General features: G+C 29.9%; 1 protein-coding gene across 4 annotated transcripts; it reads left to right on the top strand.

Annotated features, from left to right (window-relative positions):
- The first annotated feature begins 1,758 nt into the window (after nt 1-1,758).
- Nucleotides 1,759-19,373, top strand: LOC103580694 (uncharacterized). Of its 4 annotated transcripts, none has more exons than XM_008562551.2 (5): nt 1,759-2,206; nt 11,653-12,306; nt 12,896-13,890; nt 14,693-14,788; nt 15,598-19,373. In XM_008562551.2, the coding sequence occupies exons 1-5, from the start codon at nt 2,137-2,139 to the stop codon at nt 18,523-18,525; spliced, it is 4,743 nt and encodes a 1,580-aa protein (XP_008560773.1). In that variant the 5' UTR covers nt 1,759-2,136; the 3' UTR covers nt 18,526-19,373. The 4 variants fall into 4 exon arrangements, with proteins under 4 accessions (XP_008560773.1, XP_008560774.1, XP_008560775.1 ...); XM_008562552.2 differs by lacking the exon at nt 1,759-2,206 and adding an exon at nt 8,812-8,901; XM_008562553.3 differs by lacking the exon at nt 1,759-2,206 and adding an exon at nt 8,930-9,113.
- Nucleotides 19,374-21,026: the final 1,653 nt, after the last annotated feature.

Here is a 21,026-nt window from a genome sequence, read left to right as displayed (position 1 = left end):
CATTTGCCAGCGGAAATATGAAGCTAATGTATATATATTTAATAATGTTTAAAAAATAAGAAGGTTTAAAATCTAGGTATAGTAAAATTAAAAAAAAAAGTATTATTTGTTTGACAGAAGTCATAAGAAACAGCTGAATTATCGTATTTCCAAAGAACTTTAAAAGTTTAACTAATCCTATGATTCTCTAAGAACTTTTTTATTTTAAAACCACGAGCACTAGACAACTCTGGACTATGAAAAGTTCATTGGGATGCATGCATGTGATTGTGATGTACACACAAGACTTTGACCGCGTTGCGGTTGTAAAACAGTAAAGTCAACAGTCAAGTTACGCTTTCATTTTTTTTTTTATTAATTTATTAATACATAGAAAAAAGTCATAAAGTCAGTTTTAAAATCTTTATTTTATCTTCATCTTTAGTCACAATAAAATTTTGTAATTTTTATCAGATTTATTACGCAAAAAATCTTTACTCGCCCCAAGAATATTTTTGTATTTTGAATTGAAAACAAAAATTTTCTTGAGGTGAGCAGACACTTAACGATTTTCGGATTTTTTATTCAACAAACCAATTGTAAAAAATTAAAAATATGCAGATATACAAAATTTAAAAAAATAGATGAAATTTTTTTTTTTAAATTAACGTTAAAACAAAATAAAAAATTATTAGACGCCGGCTAACTTCAGTATTATAATTTTCTATGGGTGTGAAATAGCTGACAACTGTCAATTTTTTAAATTTTATAATAAATGAGTAAAATGTAAGTAGAGTGCAAATTCAAAAATTCATATTTAGATAAATGCCAAATCCCTACGTGCATTTTTTTAAAATTTCATTATTGTATTTAATTAATTTATTTACTTTAAATTTATAAACTGTTTAATGTCTGCTACATTCACACTCATAATTTTTTCTAGCCCTAAAAAAATTTATGACACTGAAGTTAGCCGATATCTAATAGTTTCTTCATATCGATTGTTTTAAAAACGATATATTATATAAAAAAAAATTGCACTCATAGTTTTTTTAATTTTCTACACATGCATATTGTTAGTTTTATTTTTTTTGTCATCGATTTGTAGAAAAAAACTCCGGCAATTGTTAACTGTCAGTTAACTTCATGATCATTACTAACTTCAGGATTATGAAAACTTTTGTTTTCAGTGAGTTTGAATGAAACTGACAAGTGGTAATTTTTCGAATTTTCAAATAAATAAATAAAATGTCAGTAGAATAAAAATTAAAAAATACGTATTCAGATCAATGAAGAAGTACGTGCCTTTTTTTTTAAATTTCATTTTTTCAATTTATTTATTTATTCAAAATTTATAAAATGTCTCATGTCTGCTACATTTACTCTCATTTGTTTTCATTTCAAAATGCAAAATTTCCTTGCTCCAAGAATTTGTTTTTTTCTCCAATAAAACAATATAAATTCTCGATCATAATTTTAGCCTACTCTAGTTAATTATAAGTGTTTTTTTTTTTTAAATTAAAAAATAGTATCGTGTTGTGAGTGTCGTGTTTAGTTTTTAAAAGACTGGATGTAGATGTGAATGTGATTACTGATAGGGAAAATGTTGTGTTAGTCGTTGGATCTACATCTACTATACGGCAAAGTAAAGTAAAGCAAAAGTAACAATCTCATATATATATATATATAATAACTCGAAGCCGAGTATACGTATAGTTGAATCGAGTCCCAGTTCTCGGTCTCGGTTGAGTGTAGTGTTGAATTGTGCGCTGTCGCGTTTGAGTTTGAATTTTCAGTTTACTCCGTGCGCTCGTGCGGATAACATGTGAACGTAGCATTCGTTGCACGTCATGTATTATCCATTAAATTGTCATTGCACGAATCGTACGTACTTTATTTTCTTTAAATAACTATTTAATATATTCTTATGTATGTTATTCGTGTTTTAAAAAAATATTAAGATTTAAATACGACTTATATTATTTATTTATTTTATTTTTTTTCTTTATTATTCCAAATGTACTTGAATGTCGTGCGAATAATGTATACGCGTTTAATTTAAACTTTAGTGTGTGAGAGAGTTACATTGAAGCAATAGCTATGTTTTAACAGTGGATAAATTTACATTGTCAATGTACTGGACAATTGACACGAACAATGGATTCAGCTGAAAATTTAAACACTGGAACTGACTCCGATGGATCTGTTTCATGGGAAGACTTTTTTGGTAAATATTTTTTTTACATTTTAAATAAACGTCAAATTTTTTTTTTTTTTTTTTGCTAAAAAATTACATATTCAAGTCTTGTATAAATTTTTTTTTTATTTCAAAATTTTAAATTTTAAATTTACCGCTTTCACTCATAAATTAAAATTTAAAAAATAATTTTTAGTGATTATTAATCTTAAAAGGTTATTTTAAACTAATTACACTATTGATAATCTAAATGATTTAACAAGAAAAAATTAAAAAAAAAATGTACACCATAACTTGATAAATTCTTAAAATTCCGTCTGGAATCTAAACTTAACCGATTACTTTATTTGTAGATTAAATAAAAAATTAAATGACGTCTTAATGACTCAAAAAAAAAATAAATATTAAAAAAATATCAGTAGCACATTAATAAACAAGTATTGCAAAAGCACTCGAGCGATTCTCAAGAGTCGGTGATAAAAAGGGCGCGAAAAAAGTTAAAAAAATAATTTTGTCTGCCGGATGCAGCATCGCTACGCGGATAGTGTATAATGTTGTGTGTTGTCTGCACATATATTCTTTAGTAGTCTTGTGGTGTGATGTGCCATGCCAGGAATGAATTCTACAGTAGCTATTATACATGCACATGAATACGCGCGTCATCTCACGCAAGATGTATCTCATCATGTGGCATCGTGTAATACTCATTCCCTACACTACCCTACTCTGTATTCATATTTATACAACATAAATATAAATAATATTATACAAACTCCACAATGTCCATCTCATGTACATTAAATTATATATGTATACATATACATATATATAATATTTTGAATGATCCTAAAGTTAGTAGACATTTCAAGATTTTTGGATTTTTGAAACAAGTCAATTACAAAAAACTAAAAATATGCACATGTAGAAAATTTAAAAAATCATAGGTGCAATTTTTTCAAATATTTTTTTTTCTGTAATTTATAGTTGTAAAAAAAAATCCAAAAATTATATAATTTTGAAATGAACGAATGCTTGACAATTTTCGGATTTTTTTTCAACAAATCGATGGGGTAAAAAAACTAAAAATATGCACTTGTAGAAAATTTAAAAAACTTTAAGTGCAATTTTTTCAAATATTTTTTTTCTGTAATTTATCGTTTAAAAAGAAATCCAAAAGTTATTAGACATCGACTAACCAGTATAATTATTTTAAAATGTAAAAGAGAAATGACCTGAACCGGAGGTCCTGGATATGATTCCAGTGTTATCATTAAAGTTGTCTGTAGCTGTATCATATCATCCTGGACGAGCAAGACCACCACAACAGCACATTGACAGTAAAGTTTATCGTATCTTTGTATGTACGCCCACGTCCTTAGATTTAATGCAGTAAAGTCACTCAGTACAGACAATTCAGTCCCAGTAGATATAACACTGAGACTAGAGTCCAGATCATATATGTATATGTATATATAGCCAAGCAATAGAATAAAGAAAAAATAAAAGATGATACTGTGTCTGAGACACTAATGTATAGTAATGTTATGTCGCCTCGACATTCCGCTGTCAATTGCAGGTAGCCTTTAGACCTTAGCCTCTAGTCTAGTCCCATCCTCATCCTCTTCTTGTCTAAAGTCTTAACTGCATACTATATGTATATATAATACTATTCTTATCTGTAGTCTTTAGTCTTGTTGGTTACCGTAACTTTCAGCTACGACTAGAATCCAAAGTTTCACATATGATATACCCATACAAGTGCATGTGCAATACAATACAAAGCCTAGACTAAGAACAAGACCAAGACCAAGAGTAACTTAAATATTTAAATACTCAGTACATTACATTGGCTTACTTGCTCTTATTATATTATGCACGTACAAGGCAAAAGGTAAATTATCTTGCTTAGTTAAAACAAGGATACTTTGGTTGAGTAAAATACCGAGGACGCAAGACATAACATGTGAACATGTCGCTCTTGAAATCCGGTTTCATCGTCAATTTTATTTTCTCCAGCCTCATTGAATCCATCAACCTCTATTGGACACTTCTGTGCCCCATTATAATATCACTCGCCTTTTTATCTTTATGCTTAAACCATCTTAAGGCATACATATACATATATAATGAAAGAAATTGTGCTATACTGAACTCAACTCTGTTCGTTCATGCTTTGAGATTGAGAACAAGAATCCCATACACTACACACAGGTCCAACGTATTAACGTCGGGAACGCCTCCCACGCGCTTTCCTTTGCGTTGGCTCATATGTCTCTTACTCTCTTACTACACACACATATATATATATACATATAACTAATTCTTGTGAACCTACCATTGGCGTAGCTATCATTTTTATCATAAATTTAACTGACATTGTAAATCATTTTTTAAAATTTACAGCCGAGTAAAAAAAATCTGAAACACGGTTGATCCTGTGGCCAAACCAAAACTTCCCACTGTTTTCCAGCTCAGAGAGATCAAAAACGTTATTACTTGTAAAAGTTTGAGTTCTGTGAGGTCAAAAAACGATTAGACCGACAGAACATGCGTCGAACTGAAAAAAAGTAATTTTTGTCCGATCTTTTGAAAAAACCGATAACTTACATGTGTTTTACGGCAACCGAAAGACCTTGTTGCTTAGATTTGAACAAACAGAAAAAAATCAGTCCAGAAATTTGCGAGTTATGCAAAAAAAATTTTATTAGATTTTTACTCGAGCGATCGACTCCAAAATAAAATCAGTTTTAAATCTTAGTGAGGCCTTTCGATTGCCGCAATGTGCAAATCGGCTGATTCCTTCCAAAGATATCGTCGGACAAAAAAAGTTAACACACACATGCATACACACGGCCGGACGTCCATCCGGAAATAGTCAGAATAGCTTCCAAGGACCTCGAAACGGCAACATTCAATGAAAACTCGATTTTCAAAACTCGAACCGAAACCAATAACTTGCCTTTTTTTTTTTAAATTTAAAATTTCTCAGCTGGAAATTCAAAATATGAAAAAAGGGAGCAAAATTTTTGGTTCAATGTCAGTACGCCGAGTACAGTAGTATGTATTGATTATATATTACTGACCGGTAGAATAAATTACATTATATTTTCTGTAGATTGTAACATATCAATCGATTCATCAACACATCCCTCGTGTATGGAATTACATGAGTGTTGTTGATCGTATGGTTGTTGGTAGCGAGCACCGAGAGACTGAACTGGAATGGGTAGTAGACTGGGACTGGGGTTGGGGTCTTGTATCCGCATTTAATTCTGTAGTTTTTATCTGTAGTGGGTAGGGATTGCACTGGAGCAACAAAACATAACACAACACAGAAACTAGTGTCGTGTGTGTTGGGTGTGTGGATGCTATACGATACGTAGGATGAGTTGTTGTGTTATATGTTGGGAGTAGTTGGCCACGTGCCGCACGTGTGTATTGTATATTATAAGCATAAAGACGATCAGCTGCTACATCGACTGAGTAGTTGCTCTCTTTTTTTATTTTTTTCACTTCTTCCTACATATTATAATATATTACTTATGGTCCTATCCGGACGACTCAAGACCGGTCCTCTCAACACAGCTGCCTATTCCCGCTTTGCTTGCCGCGCCCCGATACTTATAATACTACACTACACTCGTGTCTTATTCTCCGTTTATACCAACACTATTTTATGCTATTCAAGTGGATTATATAGTAGTACATACGGGGTAAAAGTCACTGTACATGTATGTAGATAGATTTTAGTATATAGTATGCAAGATCGCGGTTGAATGTGGTTAGAAGACGAGGAAGAAAAACAAGAAGAAGAAGAAGTTAAAAAAGACCCGATGACTTTTATCCGCGAACCCTCGATAGTTACACGGTCACGCGACTGTCGTTTTAAAAACTTTTCTGTCCCTTTCAATCTTCACGACTTCACGACTTTACTCAGCTATACTTTTATTTTATACAAAAAGATTAATTATTATTATTTTATTTGTAATGTTTAAACTAAAACTTTTTCTACTGTAAAAAATTTACGAAATGGACTTAACTTGGAGTTAAATTCACTCCGAAGGATTTATTTTAATACACTGTAAAAAATCGGGAGTTTTTACAAAAATTCGCTCCGCATATGGAGTAAATAGAGAATTTGTCTTTTCAGCGGAGTGATCTGGATTTTATTTAAATCCACATTCACTTTAATTCCGAGTTTCAATCTTAAAATAAACTCCACTTCAAAGTCAATGCAGATTTAAATAAAATCCAGACTACTCTGATAGAAAAAACTCCTTATTTACTCCGTATGCGGAGAGATTTTTTTTGAAAGTCCGGAGCTCCGTGTCTGAGTGAATTCGAATTCAAATAAAATCCAGATCACTCCGTTTTTTTTACAGTGTATAGAATTTATTTACTTTTCAATTTGTATTTGGTATCGATTTTGTTAGTCAGTTAAATAAAACTAGTTAGCAAACACTGTAGAGTGTTATCAAAAAGTATATCCATCATACTTCCGACCTATTTATTGTCTTATCAAACTGGAATTTGTTTGCTGGAATATAAACCGATAAGATCAGCAAATGAATATAATGTTGGTAGTTTAATCAGAGCAATCAAGTTTACTGAAATGAACATCAAGTACGAGGTCTCTAATTTTCTTTCTCACTTAGCGTAATATATAACAACATACATAGTTTGTTCACAAACTCGGTTCACGGTGAATGTAACGGAAAACCAGAGAGTTAAGTTAAGATCCTGTATCTCTCTCTTTCTTTCACCTTTTATATTTTATATTTTTAAAAATAAATTTTTTAACAACTTTATCTTTCTCTTTTCATCCACTCGATACTGCTTAAAGATGTAGGAGATGCGAAATGCAATGCAAGGCGCCGCTTCACTAAAGAAAAACGATCTGCCGTCGGATATCCGAGACAGAAGAGAGAGCATTCGACGCTGAGAGTGGAGTGGCGCCACGTCGAACCCAAGAATTCCACTTTCGGACGACGACGACGACGATGACGGCGACCGCGATCGGTACACTACGTTTGTACGGTTGCTGTTTCTCGTTGTTATTGTTGTTGTTAATATTCTTTTTTATTCTTTTGTCTTGTTAAGATTGAGTTAAGAAGCCAATGTCTAATGTAATCTAATATAAGGAAAGCCAATGAAACTTTTTCTTGTATTATTATACTAAAGTACATACTCAATTATTGTTGTCTTGCATACAGTATACATGATGGTCATATCTAACGCAAACTACTTAACTCTGCTCGCAAAATAACCCGATTCATAACCCACTCTATTTTATTTTATACAATTTATATTGTGGATATATCTATATGTATATGGAGATAGATATTATAATAATATAACTATATTATATTATATACACTTAACTAATTTCAAAATCACAAACTCTCACCATACCAAGTTGACTCATTTTATTGGCAATTGCTATTTGCTATTTTATAAAATCGACTTGAGCTCATTTTACTTCCTACATTAATATAATTTTACCGGTATTAACTAGGCCTCCCTTTACTTATACACAGAAAAAAGGATTTTAGTGCAAGAAATATTTTGCATTATGAAATGGAAGAAAAAAATTTATTGTATCAAAAACTTATTTTTCATCGCAAGAAAATTTTTAGTTTTAATTCATAGTGCAAAAAATTTCTTGAGACAACTGAACATTTTCTTAGTTCAAGAAATTTTTTTAAAATCCATAATACAAAAAAATTCTTAAGACAATTGAAAATTTTTTAAAATTCATAATCTTTTTTTCCTGTGTGTATTATTTTATCCTTAAAAATATAATAATTACATATTATATAAAACCACATAACTTTTTTAAAAAAAAATTATTTCACGGCTAAAAAAATGATTTTTTAATGTATTAATTTATTACAGCATTTATAATTAAAAAAAAAAAATAGTGTTGGCTTTAATTATAATTTTATTTTCTCTTTCCGTATAACGTCGTACTAATTTCGTGACAACGCCATATAAGTACACACACGTGTTTCACTCTTTTATATCCATCCAAGATGTATTTAATTAATAAAACTACAAAAAATTTATATAATTTAAAAGTCCTTATAACGAAGTTTTAAAATGAAATCATACAGATTAAAAATATAACTAATAAATAATTAATAAATTAATAATAACAATAATAATAACACACTACTTGTTACTCGTTAGTTCTTCCTAGTAAAAAATTTATTTATGATTGATAAAATGATCTTTCATATATGCATTAACTTATTACTCCTTATATACATATATATATCTATATATATTAACGATTGATATGCTGTGAATGAGTCATACACCGCAACTACGTGCCTCGTCATGTCGTCATTAATCGCAATGATGAATCTTCTTCTCTTCCCTTCTCTTCTCTCCCTTGATCTCAAATACTACGAAAAATTTTATTTCTCATGGCAAAATTTAAAATCATTTTAGTTTGGTAATTTTAAATTTAAACTAGGGGAATTGTGGTTGCACATTTCATACATTACATACATGTACTCTGCTATAAATGTATCTATATATATATACATATATATAGTCTGAAGTTAGTCATTTAATAGTAATTTTTTTTAAACTGTTAACTTTGATTCAAGTCGGGAGTTAATGGAAGTACGGATGTTGAGTGGTGACTAGTCAGTACACCAGAGTCGTACAGAGTATGGAGTAAAGAGTTGAGAAGTGGGCACGTTCCTAGCGGTTAGAAGGTAATAGGCTTCTTTATATCTTTTTAGTGTCTACCTGTTGCTCTGCTGGAAAGCAACTCGCGTTTTAAAATCACCTATCTATACATTTCATATATATATGTGTATATAATACACTATATCTATTATATATGAATATATAAGTATGTAAACTTGTGCCAACTAGTGTGTTGTGAATAATACGTGATAAGAAAAATAGTAAAGCTATTTAAATTGTGAGTGAAAGTCTCATAAGAATCACACGGAATCTCCAATATTTATTTTCTTATCTATCTTGTAACTCTCATTTCTCTTTTAGTTTTATCTATGGATTTTTAATCTTAACTTAATAAAAATACATTGTAATCTTTATTTATAAATCTTATATACTTTTGTCGTATTACTACTACTACTACTATACTACTACTACTACTGCTATTACAACTATTATTGTTATTATTATTATTATTACTATTATTTTTGTTGTTGGATGTAGTGATTATGTATGATATTGTAGGTACAATTACCCGGAAACTGCAATATGGGTAAAATTAAAGTGAAGGATATTGATATTTATTCCGAGGACATTTTAGTGAAATTTTTTTTATATATAAGATTATTTTAATCTAACTCATTAAATCATTAAAATTAATATACGCTAAAAAAATACTCATGATAAACTATTTTTAGGATATTAGGCAACTGTTTGATAAAAAAAAATTTTTTATCAAAATTTTTTTTATTCTTATTATCTTACATATTTCATTACTTTTTATCTAACAAATACTTAAAATTATATCACTTTTTTTTTTTCTTAAAAAAAAATTTCCACTCGATTTTTTATTTTACCACAATAAAAAATAAGATGTATGTTAAATAAATAAATATTAAAACAATAAACTATTGTTTAATAAAAAAAAATTTCTTAATGATAAAATTTCTAAAAATATTTAAATATCATTTTAGTTTAACTCTATTGTAGGACTTATTTGTACGACATTGTTATAAATAAAATAGATAAAGATTATAAAAAAATAAAAAAAAAAGTATAATAGAGAACAATGGATCTATCGTGTATAGAGAAAATATCATATGCCACGCCAATGCAGGCCTTATAGGCATCCGTGATTCATCCTGAGCACGAATACCTTCTCGCGCCTTGAACGGAATTTCCACCCGCTTCTATAGACATATACTTACATGTAAAAATACATAATACATAAATATTTGTCACTAATGTTTCTTTTATCTCACAAGACATAATAACTTTTCACCCGCAACAAAAAAAAAGAAAATTCATTAAGGAAAAAAAAAAACAATGCAACTTATGCACGGTGCAAAACCAATCACGCACGTGGAATGTCGCTTAGACGTTAATACACGTGACGCGACATAGAGTCTCGAAAATGCAGTACAAGTTGCGCAAGCATTCCCAGGATAAGCGACACCAGCACATAATAGAGCTAAAAAAAAAAAATCTACATCCGTGTACATTTAATGTCATGTTTTATTTGGCGCCTCTAAACAGAATAGCGCCAATATATAAAAAAATAAACGAGGGAGAGATAAAGAGTTTAGCTGAAGAGATAGAGAGTTAATCAGTTGATGTGAGCAGCTTAAAGTACCGGATCACGCGTATCAGCATCAACAAACTAAACATCCAACATTACACCGTGAGAGCTATGAATAGTAATTGATACTTAAATATAAATATATATACTAAACATCTCTATACGTATTTATATATATGAATAGAGTAGATCGATTAGCGTAACATTTGGATAGTATAAATTGCCGCTGAGTGAGATTAAAGACACCCATTACGTCTATGAATAAAAAATAATAAATAGCTAAACAAGAGTATGAAGAAGCTCAAGTAAGAGAAGAAGAAGAAGAAGAAGAAGAAGAAGAAGAAATAGAAGAAGAAAATGATAAATAAGAGCACGATGAATAAGGAGTAGAGTAAAACAAGAAATAGATTAAGAAGAAGAAGTAGCGTAAGATGAAGAAGCTGACTCGACCCAAAATACCCTACACTATTTTCGATACCTTAAACTTATTCTTGATATAATGCAGCAGCTTAATCTTTAATACACACGCACGCACACATTCAAACTCTCATGAATAATAAATTTAAAAACCTGAATAGTAAATAAATAATAATAACACGTGCACGTTTGTTAAATACCAATGAAAAAAAAAAAAGAAAAAAAAAACAAGTTTTATTAAATAAATATATACACATATACGGTGTATATCGAACATAGAAAGAAAAGGCTTAGCAGGAGTAGCTATTGCTCCGGGTTGAGTTCAATGCTCTTAGTCTTTTGCTGGTGTTGCTGATGCTGATGCTGGTGCTGGTGCTGCTGCTGCAAAGACTCTTTGAGTTTGTGCCTGCTGGTGGTAGATGTGAGTGTAGAGAAGTCACGACGACGTTTTCTGTAGTTCGTAACAGAGTTTAGTTACACATTACACAGTACTGAGTACACGTATTACATTTGTGTGTGGGTTACTACGATTCTTTTAATACCAAGTAAAGAAACATTTTTTTATTTATTTTTTTTTTATTTCTCTGCCTCCAAGCGGACGTCTGTTTCATTTCTGTGATCGCCCCACAGACCATATCTTGTAAACACGTTTTTTTTTTCCCCCATTTTATATTTTGCTTTTCTTGCAAACATTTAATCGGAAAACCCAAGGAAAATAAATTGGCTGTTAAAATAAATATATAATGATTGAATAGATAAATAATTGTTATTTTAAATTTTATTGCAGGAGCATCAACGGATTTGGTACCGCAGTTACTTGGTATGTTTGATGAGTTGGCACGTAAGACAGATTGTAACAACCTCTACCATAATCACAAGCATCACCACGGGGAGCACATACCAGCAGCGATTCAAAAACGTTTAAGTCTGGTAGCGCATTCTCAACGTAACTCCATATTCGGTCACATCTGTGCTAACTCACAGCAGCAACAACAACAACAGCAGTCTCAGTCCCAGCATCTTAAACAAGTTGAGCCAATGCAGGAACAACGGGTTGAGTACAGAGACAACAAGAGTAGAGTTGGTTCAGCAGGAGCTAGCCAAGTTGAAATAACTGTTAGCAATCATGTTTGTACTGATGATGTTGCGGTTATTGATAATCAGAACGAGAGCAATAATCCTAAAGGAGCATTGAATGCTAATGATGATGACAAACAATTGTTTAGGCGTGAAATTGCTGATGGTAGTGGTGGAGGTCGAGGTGGATTAATGCCAGAGTATGGAAGTAGAAGACGTAAACACCTCGGCCGTCCACTATCAGGCAGTTCAATTGCCTCAAGCACGTCCTCGAGTGGATGCAGTAATCAAGGAAACGCTTGTTCCGCTAATCCGTATTTGGCTTCAGTCGAGTCACTGGCCGATACCTGTGCCAGCTCTCAAGGTTGGTTTTATCAAGTCTCACTTTTTTTTTTTAAACTTCTTACATAAAAGACCTCAATTATTTTTTTTCTATCCCCAAACTCTTTATGCTCTGAAATATTTTTTTGGAACAGTTCAGAAACTTAAACTTGAATATTAAATATAATAGAGTATTAATGTAATTTGAGTGATTAGAGGTGACAAGGGGTAATTGAGGGAGTTTTGGGGTTGGCTCACTAATTCAACCGTATTTTAGAATTTTTACTTTTCATTTTTTTTTATTTTCCTTCCGCGAAAAACTTTCCGATCTTCAGGTGCATGATTACTATTATTTTATAAATTATAAGTTGACTTTTACATTATGATAATTAACTCTTGAACAATAACGCGTTTATTTCTTTTTCTTTTTTTTATGGAAGACAGTTGATGAGAATTTATAATACTCATAAAGAATAACAATTGTCTAATAGTTCTAGACAAGAGATTATTATCAAAGAACCTTGATGATAAAAAAATAAAAAAAATGACATCTGTGTGCATTTACTCATAGCATTCCTTTTATTATTTATTTCAAATAAAACACATATAATTGTTATTATTTTTTGGTATAGGTTCCGCCGACAGTGGAGTTGTGACAACCTCTGAAGTTAATTGCCTCGAAGTTATGAGTGTTAATAACAATAATAATACGAGTACGAACAATAATAATAACAACAATAATAATAGTAATAATAACAGTAGAAGAATAAGCCGTAGTATTGAAGATTCGCCACTTTTGTATCACCGCGCACGTTATTGTGATCCAAAACGTAACCCAGTAGAACGCGTACTATTGGAAATAGTTGACACCGAAGCAATTTATGTTGAACATTTGCGACAAGTAATACAGGGATATTTAATTTTTTGGCGCGATGATCCGGCTTCTCTATTGCAACATCTCGAATTAAATCATTTATTCAGTAATATTGAGGATATATTTAGTTTCAACAGTGAATTTTTAAAAGAAATAGAAGCCTGTGGTTTAGATCCTGTTGGCGTTGCTAATACATTTACAAAACATAACTCTGGATTCAAGGTTTACACGGAATACTGTACAAATTATCCACGTACGGTCTCTGTACTTACGGATCTTATGAGTCGTGATGATACGGCCAAGGCATTTCGTGAGAGACAAGCGGCACTGGGTCATGCATTACCGCTTGGATCATTTTTATTAAAACCCGTACAGAGAATATTGAAGTATCATTTATTGTTGGAAAATTTGTCGAAAGAATATGAGGCTGATGAGAAGAGAAAAAGCAAAGATTTGCTTACTAAGGACAATCGTAATATCATTGAAGAGGCGTTGGCTACTATGACCGGCATTGCTAAACATATTAATGCTATGAAACGCCGACATGAACATGCTGTGAGAGTACAAGAGATTCAATCGTTACTTTACGGATGGCCTGGTCCCGATCTTACGACCAGTGGGGAGCTCATTGCCGAGGGTAGATTTAGAATGAGGGGCGCCAAAGCACCACGGCATGCGTTTCTTTTTGAACGTATGTTGCTGTTGACGAAAAAAAAAGAAGACGGACTACTCGTGTACAAAGCTCATATTATGGTAAATATTTTATTTATAAATATTAAGAATGTGCGAATAAAAATTTTAGTTTATTTTAATCAGATTTTGAATATTTTTTTTTATTCATGTGTAAGGTAGACCCAGTACACAATCATTAGATTTAGTAAAATTTAGTAAATATAGATATACAAATACATAAGTGATCGGGGACTGAGTCTCTTATCTTAGATGGAAAATTTTTTGACTATTTATTTAATTTTACAGTTTTCAAAACTAAAGTTCATGTAATTTATAAATGTCGTAAAAAATCAGTAAATTTAACTTATGAAATTTCAAAAATCTATTACGTGTTATTTTTTATAGATATAAAAAAAATTCTTATAGTTTTTATGTATTTTCGTAACCAAAAAAAAAAAATCCATTAGTGATTTCGGGTTACTTTCCACCTAGTAATTGTAACTAATGAAATCCGTTTTCTTCGTGCACTTATCACTTATTGCCCCTAAAATTTACATATATTACTCTTGCCTTTATTGCGCTGAGCTTTTAGTTACTCCTCGTAGTTGCCTTCTTCGTTGACTATCTTTTCAAAAGTACTCAAGTACGAGCATATTTTGTAGTTTGGCTCATTTTTGAACTTCATTAAAATAAAGTATAAAATGTCCAAAAATGGAGTAATTTCCACAAATGATACTTCTACCCTAAATAATTTAATTTATTAAGAAAATTTACAAATTAATTAATTTTTGATTCAAGATACAAATGATTTATAAATAATAATTATTTGCACATTCTTAATTAATATTAATTTTATATATTAATATTATTATATATTTTTCAGTGCTCAAATTTAATGCTGATTGAAAGTATACCCGGCGAGCCGTGTAGTTTTCATGTTATTCCATTTGATAATCCACGTCTGCAGTATACATTGCAGGTATTATTATTATTATTATTATTTTACTATTTAGGAAACCGCTTCGTTTAAAATAAAAAAAAAATTTTTGTCATACTTTTAAAAATTTAATTCTGCACAAAAATATGTGCATATTTAATGCATTCCAATATTTTTATAGCAAAAAAAAAATTAACGATAGAATTTAAAAGTCGTCTTTCTAGATATTCAAGTTCATTGATTTCGGATACTAATTGCAATATTACGCAAACTTATTTTATTATTTAAGTCGATAAAATAAAAAAAGCGACTCCGTTAATTTGAATAAATATTTCGTAATAATTTTTCGTAAATTATTTTAAAGAGCGAAAATGATTTTTTTCAATAATAAAAAAAATAAATAATTGAACCAATTTTATTGAGATGAAAAAAAGGTCAGTTAATAGGGACATTCACCTTCAGCACTCTCGCCTTCTATATATAGTAAGACTTTTATCTTTTTACCCAGCCTCGGTGTTTAGCTGCTGGAGCAGATAATTTTCTTCATGAGATTGAAATAAAAAAAAAATATAAATAAACTTCAGTGTATATATTATGCATTACGGTGAAATTATTCACACATAAATATGTTTTAAACCTCCACCATTAACATGGACGTAATTTACAATAAGCCTTTCAAGTCAAAATTCTTTGTTTAGAAAATTTATCTTAAACTTTACTCAGTTACTCATAAAATAAACATACATGTAAATTATCTGTAATAACAAATCGTTTAAAACAATAATGAAAGATAAAATTTCTCATTAAATATTTTAAATTATTTATTATAAAAAAAATTTTTTTGTATATAGGCGCGGAATTTAGAACAGAAACGTGAGTGGACACTGCAAATAAAAAGGGTCATGCTGGAAAATTACAACGCCGTTATTCCGATTCACGCAAGACAACTAGTCCTACAATTGGGACAATCACAGCAAGATGACGAGAACAATAGCGTAAGTGATCGTGGGTCGGCGAAAAAATTATATTCAGCGCCACCAGAATATTTAGAACGTCGTAAATTAGAAAAAGAACGTCGTCGATCAGAAGCAGGCATTCGTCAAAAAATAAAAAAAACTATAACCAACAACAAAACATTGGATTTATCAACTCCCGACTCACCAGCGCCGTCGCGTAAATTAAATGATGATCAAAATATAAATAATCGTGACCGGAGTTTGAACCGTTCACTAGACGGACGCGCGTCAAAAGTAAAAGATCGTTTTACAAACTGGCGACGTAAATCAGAGCCAGGTTTTCAGTCTTACATCTCACTCAATCAGTCTGATGAGGAAAAAAACGAGGATAGAATTACACAGAATAATGATTCGACTGCACAAACTGAGCCAGCATTATCACCAGCTGAAATTACAAACTCAGCAAATATTATTTACGAAAACACGCACAATTTATCGGGTAAAAATTCACCCACTGCAAATACCAAAGAAAAAGACATTAATGAACAACAGCAGCAACAACCACAAGAACAAGAACAGGAGCAAGAAACTAAAGTGCGCACTGTCGAGGAAATAGTCGGTCATATTTTGATGCAAAATCAAGAGTTTCAACGCTTATTGGAAAAGCAACGCAACAATAGTCTTGCTAACGTAAGACACCAGCGTTTCAAAAAAAATCAGAGGTCTGTTGATACCTCGGATGATAGTGACAATGGTGAGCTTAATTATTCATCAGATTTTAATAACATTAATAGTAGTAATAACAGCAGAGTAAGACCGACTCGTATAATCAGACGGGAGCATCGACTAGTGCGATCTAATAATGCATGGAATAGTTTGTCATCCCAGGGAGTGCGCGACAATCAGCCGAGCTTGCAATTGCAGTACAATAATTTGCATATCGATGACAATAAAAATCAATCGAAGATGAATCGAGTCCAGGAAAAACGGGCCGTTTTTGAAGCATTCAAAAGACAGAGTATCGTCACTGAAAGTAAAATAATAAAAACGGCATTACGCATGCGTGAAAATAGTCCTGATAAAGACAATAAAATTCAGGATAAAAATATAATAAATGGCAGTACAGATACCGTAAGTCCGACGAAAGATATCGATGATTGCAATTATGCGTGGGATGAATTTAAAAATGAAAGATGTTCGAAAACAAGCGCGGACAGCCCGACGAGACCCGCTGTTTGGTTGACGAAATTATGCCAGGATTTGCCGACGTCACCGCAAAAAAGCGGCTCGCTACCGCGAAGTTTCCAGATAAATCAAACGGATCCGTCAAAAGCGACGGCTGATATTAAACAGATCAGCAAAGCTAGATTTTTGCAACGAGATGGTAAACCAATGAGCGAACGTCCATTTACAATAGCGTCTGATAAACCTGGAGAAATAAATCTTGATGATATGGAGCAGCGTTACACCACAGCTTCTTACGAAACAGACAATAAAATAAATAACAAATTTAAAAATTCAATTTCCGCATGCTCGGCATCGACATCAGCATCATCATCGACATTTTTTTATTCCGTAGATGATAATTTAACTGACGGAGACTCGGATATTCACACAATTGCTACCAGTACCAGTACTAATATTCATCCAGATCATAAAATTTACCGCGCTAATAATATTAGCGGCAGTACGATGCTAAAAAATGTACTGTCCAAAGCCGGAAGTAGACTGCAAGGTCTAAGATCAACAGTCAGCGCTGAGACACTTGAGTGCACTGATGATTTTGATAAATCAAAACGTTTTCCAAGTTGCAAAATAAAAAAGAAAAAGAAATTCAATAATAAATTGCGGCTGTCACGTGAATCTTCGACGGACGTTGATGAGCCTGTGATTGGTTGCGTACCTGGTGGTAATTCGTCACTCGATTTAACGCACTTGTATTACAAACAAGGAAGTTCCGGGCTAGGAGCACGTATTGCTCAAGCCGACTATGCCGATCCATCGGTACTATTTTTTGATATCAAACGAGGGGAGTCAAATATTAGTGATAATATTTCCGTTGATAATTCAAATGTTAATTTGATTGGAAAAATTGATGGTGTGAATAATGATGAGGATGAGGATGATAATGATAATGATAATGATGATGATTATTATGAGGATGATGACGATGGTGATGATGATGACAGAAGACAAAGACTAGCAAGTGATGGAGACAATTATTATGAAAAATGTTTTGAATCAATTGAAAATTACATTGATGAGACTGATGATGCGTTTAGGGACAGTGCAATATTTAGTGACGGTGATGAAGTTGTGTCACCTTTAATTAAAAATAAATTAGTAACAAGGACTACGCCAACTACGTCATCAGTAGTTACGTCTGATGATAAAAACATAAATGATAATAATAATAAGTCAAGTGATAATAATTTTTTAAAAAAACCAAAAATAGCACCACCAGTACCCGTAAAACGTAAAATAAATTTAAATGATAAAAAATTAATTTGTGAAAATGATAATTTAAAACCTAATGTTGCACTAAAACCGGATAATTTAAAATTGCGTACGAGATTAATTGTTGGTAGTAATAGTAGTAGTAGTAATAGTACTGAGTGTGTAAAAATAACGGTAACTAAGGAAACGATTCCTATTCCTATTTCGTTACCGAGTTACTTAACAAGTAAAAGTGAATTTAATTGTACGAATAATGCTAGTGGTGATGACGGTAATAAAAATAATGATGTATCAGCAGGGCAAAGTCAAGCTGGGTGGGTTAAAAAAATGGTAGGACAATTGCAGGCACAAATAGAAACGTTGTAATCATATGTTTATAATGTTATTGTTAAATTGAACATATCAATATTTTATAATATGCATTATCGATTATCAGTTATGTAGTTTATTAATGACTAGATGATTTATGCAATAGTAGTGGAAATTATTAGAAAAAACTAGATAAAAATTGCGGCGGAAAAAATTTATTGAGTAGAAATATTTTTGTTGAAAAAACTTTTTAAAAGTCAAGTAAATTTTATACATCGGGTTCAGTTATTTTGTAGGATAAACATTTTTTTTTTTAATTGTTCTTGGCAGTGGATTTATTGAAAGAAAATTTTTATGTGCGACTAATCTGGACAGAATATCGGAAACCAAAATAATCGTTAATATAAATAAGACACCAGTGATACTATTTATTGTAATTTAAAAAATTTTTGTAGTTTTATAAATATCTTATTTGAAAAATTAAAAAAAAATATGATGACTGCAAAAGTGAAATAAGAAACGCTGTTTTTTTTTCTTTATTCTTATTCTAGTTGTGAAATTTAATTAATTTATTTTGTAAAGTAAATTAATTTTGGGTATTTGTTAAATATATATATGTGATAATTTTCTCACTGTTATTGTCCTGCGGTTATTTTTGTCCTGCTTCATACTTCAATTTGTTAAAATGTCAATCAAATTGATAAACATTTATTTTTTATTTGAAAGAAACTGATTTAAAAAAAATAGTTTTTAACAAATTATTTTAATGCCCTTTTCATTTTTCTAATTAAAAATTTAATTACAGTTACATATTTATTTCACATAAAATTGTGACGTCTATGGATTTTTTTTTAATAAATCCACAATAAAAATTTAAAAAAAATGTAAAATAATATGAAGGTGATTTTATAAATATATGGAAATTAAAAATTAAATAAGCAATTGTGTAAATATATCAATTACAAATTATTGTAATTATATTTTGTCTTTTTAAGATATATTTATATATATATAATTATATAAATATATAATTCTACTCAGCAATTATTTCCTCAGTAATTTTTCTCCAGCAATTTTTTCCATCTATAAAAAAATAAAAAAAAAACAGTCGGACTTTGCCATAAGTACAATTAAGATTCAATTGTCCATAAAAAAAATATAAAGCCAATAATTATTAGAATTAATAAAATATAAATATTAATAATACTTTAGTGTTGATTTAAATTAAAGATTGTAAATTTATATTTATTTAATTCTTATCGTCAAACGAGTTATCATTTATTGAATTTATGAAACTTATCTTGTTTTTTATTTCATTATCAACTTATCACATATTCCAGACAACCTATAATAAATATTATCTATATCCATAAATTTTTAAAAATTTATATCAGTGATAAAAAATTAATTAAATATTTTTTTAAATTTTTTATTGCAATTTGTTATTACACTTAATTTTCATTTTAAATAAACGACATGCAATATTTATTTTAATTGCCATCGAACTTAGATAATAAATAATAATAAATATTTATATTAATTAGTAAGTTAAGATTATTTTTATCTATTTAATTGTAATAGATTAAATTAATAAATTGTATTTTTAATTTTTTTATTTTTAAAAATAATTATAAAGGATTGTAATTTCAAATACGTTTTATTTTATTTTATTTTATTTTTTTTTTTTTTTTATTACGAGAACCTCTATTTACAATTAAATTTTGGCTAGTCGTGTAATAATTAATAATAAATTATTTGTTATTATTAGTTTTTTTTTCTTTTCTTCTCAATACTGTATTTATAAAAAATTTATTACTGCAAATTAATAATTATGCATTAAAAAAAAAAGAAAAAAATTAATTATTATTAATAATAATAATTAAAATTATTATTATAATTTGTTATACACATTATGTACAACTTTATGTGTTGTATTGTTTAATTAATAATTAAATAATATTAAATATTAACTATTACATTTTACATGCGATCTATTCCTTCTAAATCCCCATTTATTTCAGTCAATAATTATAACAATCTCAATTATTTGTAGTATATATTATTATTTAATTAGTGGTGTTCTTTATTTAATTAATTAATTCATTAATTACTTAATAATTCAATAGTAATATAAGAAAAAAAATTTTTATGACCAATAATTCTGAGTTACTTTAGTGTGCGTGCTCTATAACAGAGTTTTGGAAAAAGTTAATAAAAAAATGTGTGATAATTTCAATGATTTTTAAAATTTCTTGACATTAATCAAAAAATTTGGTAAATTTAGTCAGTAACAAAAAAATATTTTTTTCATTTTCTGTTGTAAATTCTTTGACACCTTCCAGGTGATTGGAAATATTTTTATTTCGCCTTTTAAAGAAGTTATAAATAAATTTCTGAGATGTTTCTAAGATATATTGACGTATAAGTGCAGAGTTTTTTTATTACAAAATTAAAAAACAAAAAAAATATTTTTTTGAATGAGAACTAAATGCTTTAGTTTTAGAAGCCCTTAATTTTGGACAAAAAAAAATAAACCTTTACACAGAAAAATAGAATTT

The sequence above is a fragment of the Microplitis demolitor genome, chromosome 3, assembly GCF_026212275.2.
Source record: "Microplitis demolitor isolate Queensland-Clemson2020A chromosome 3, iyMicDemo2.1a, whole genome shotgun sequence".
Classification (NCBI taxonomy): Eukaryota; Metazoa; Arthropoda; class Insecta; order Hymenoptera; family Braconidae; genus Microplitis; species Microplitis demolitor.
This window is presented reverse-complemented; position numbering and strand designations above follow the sequence as displayed.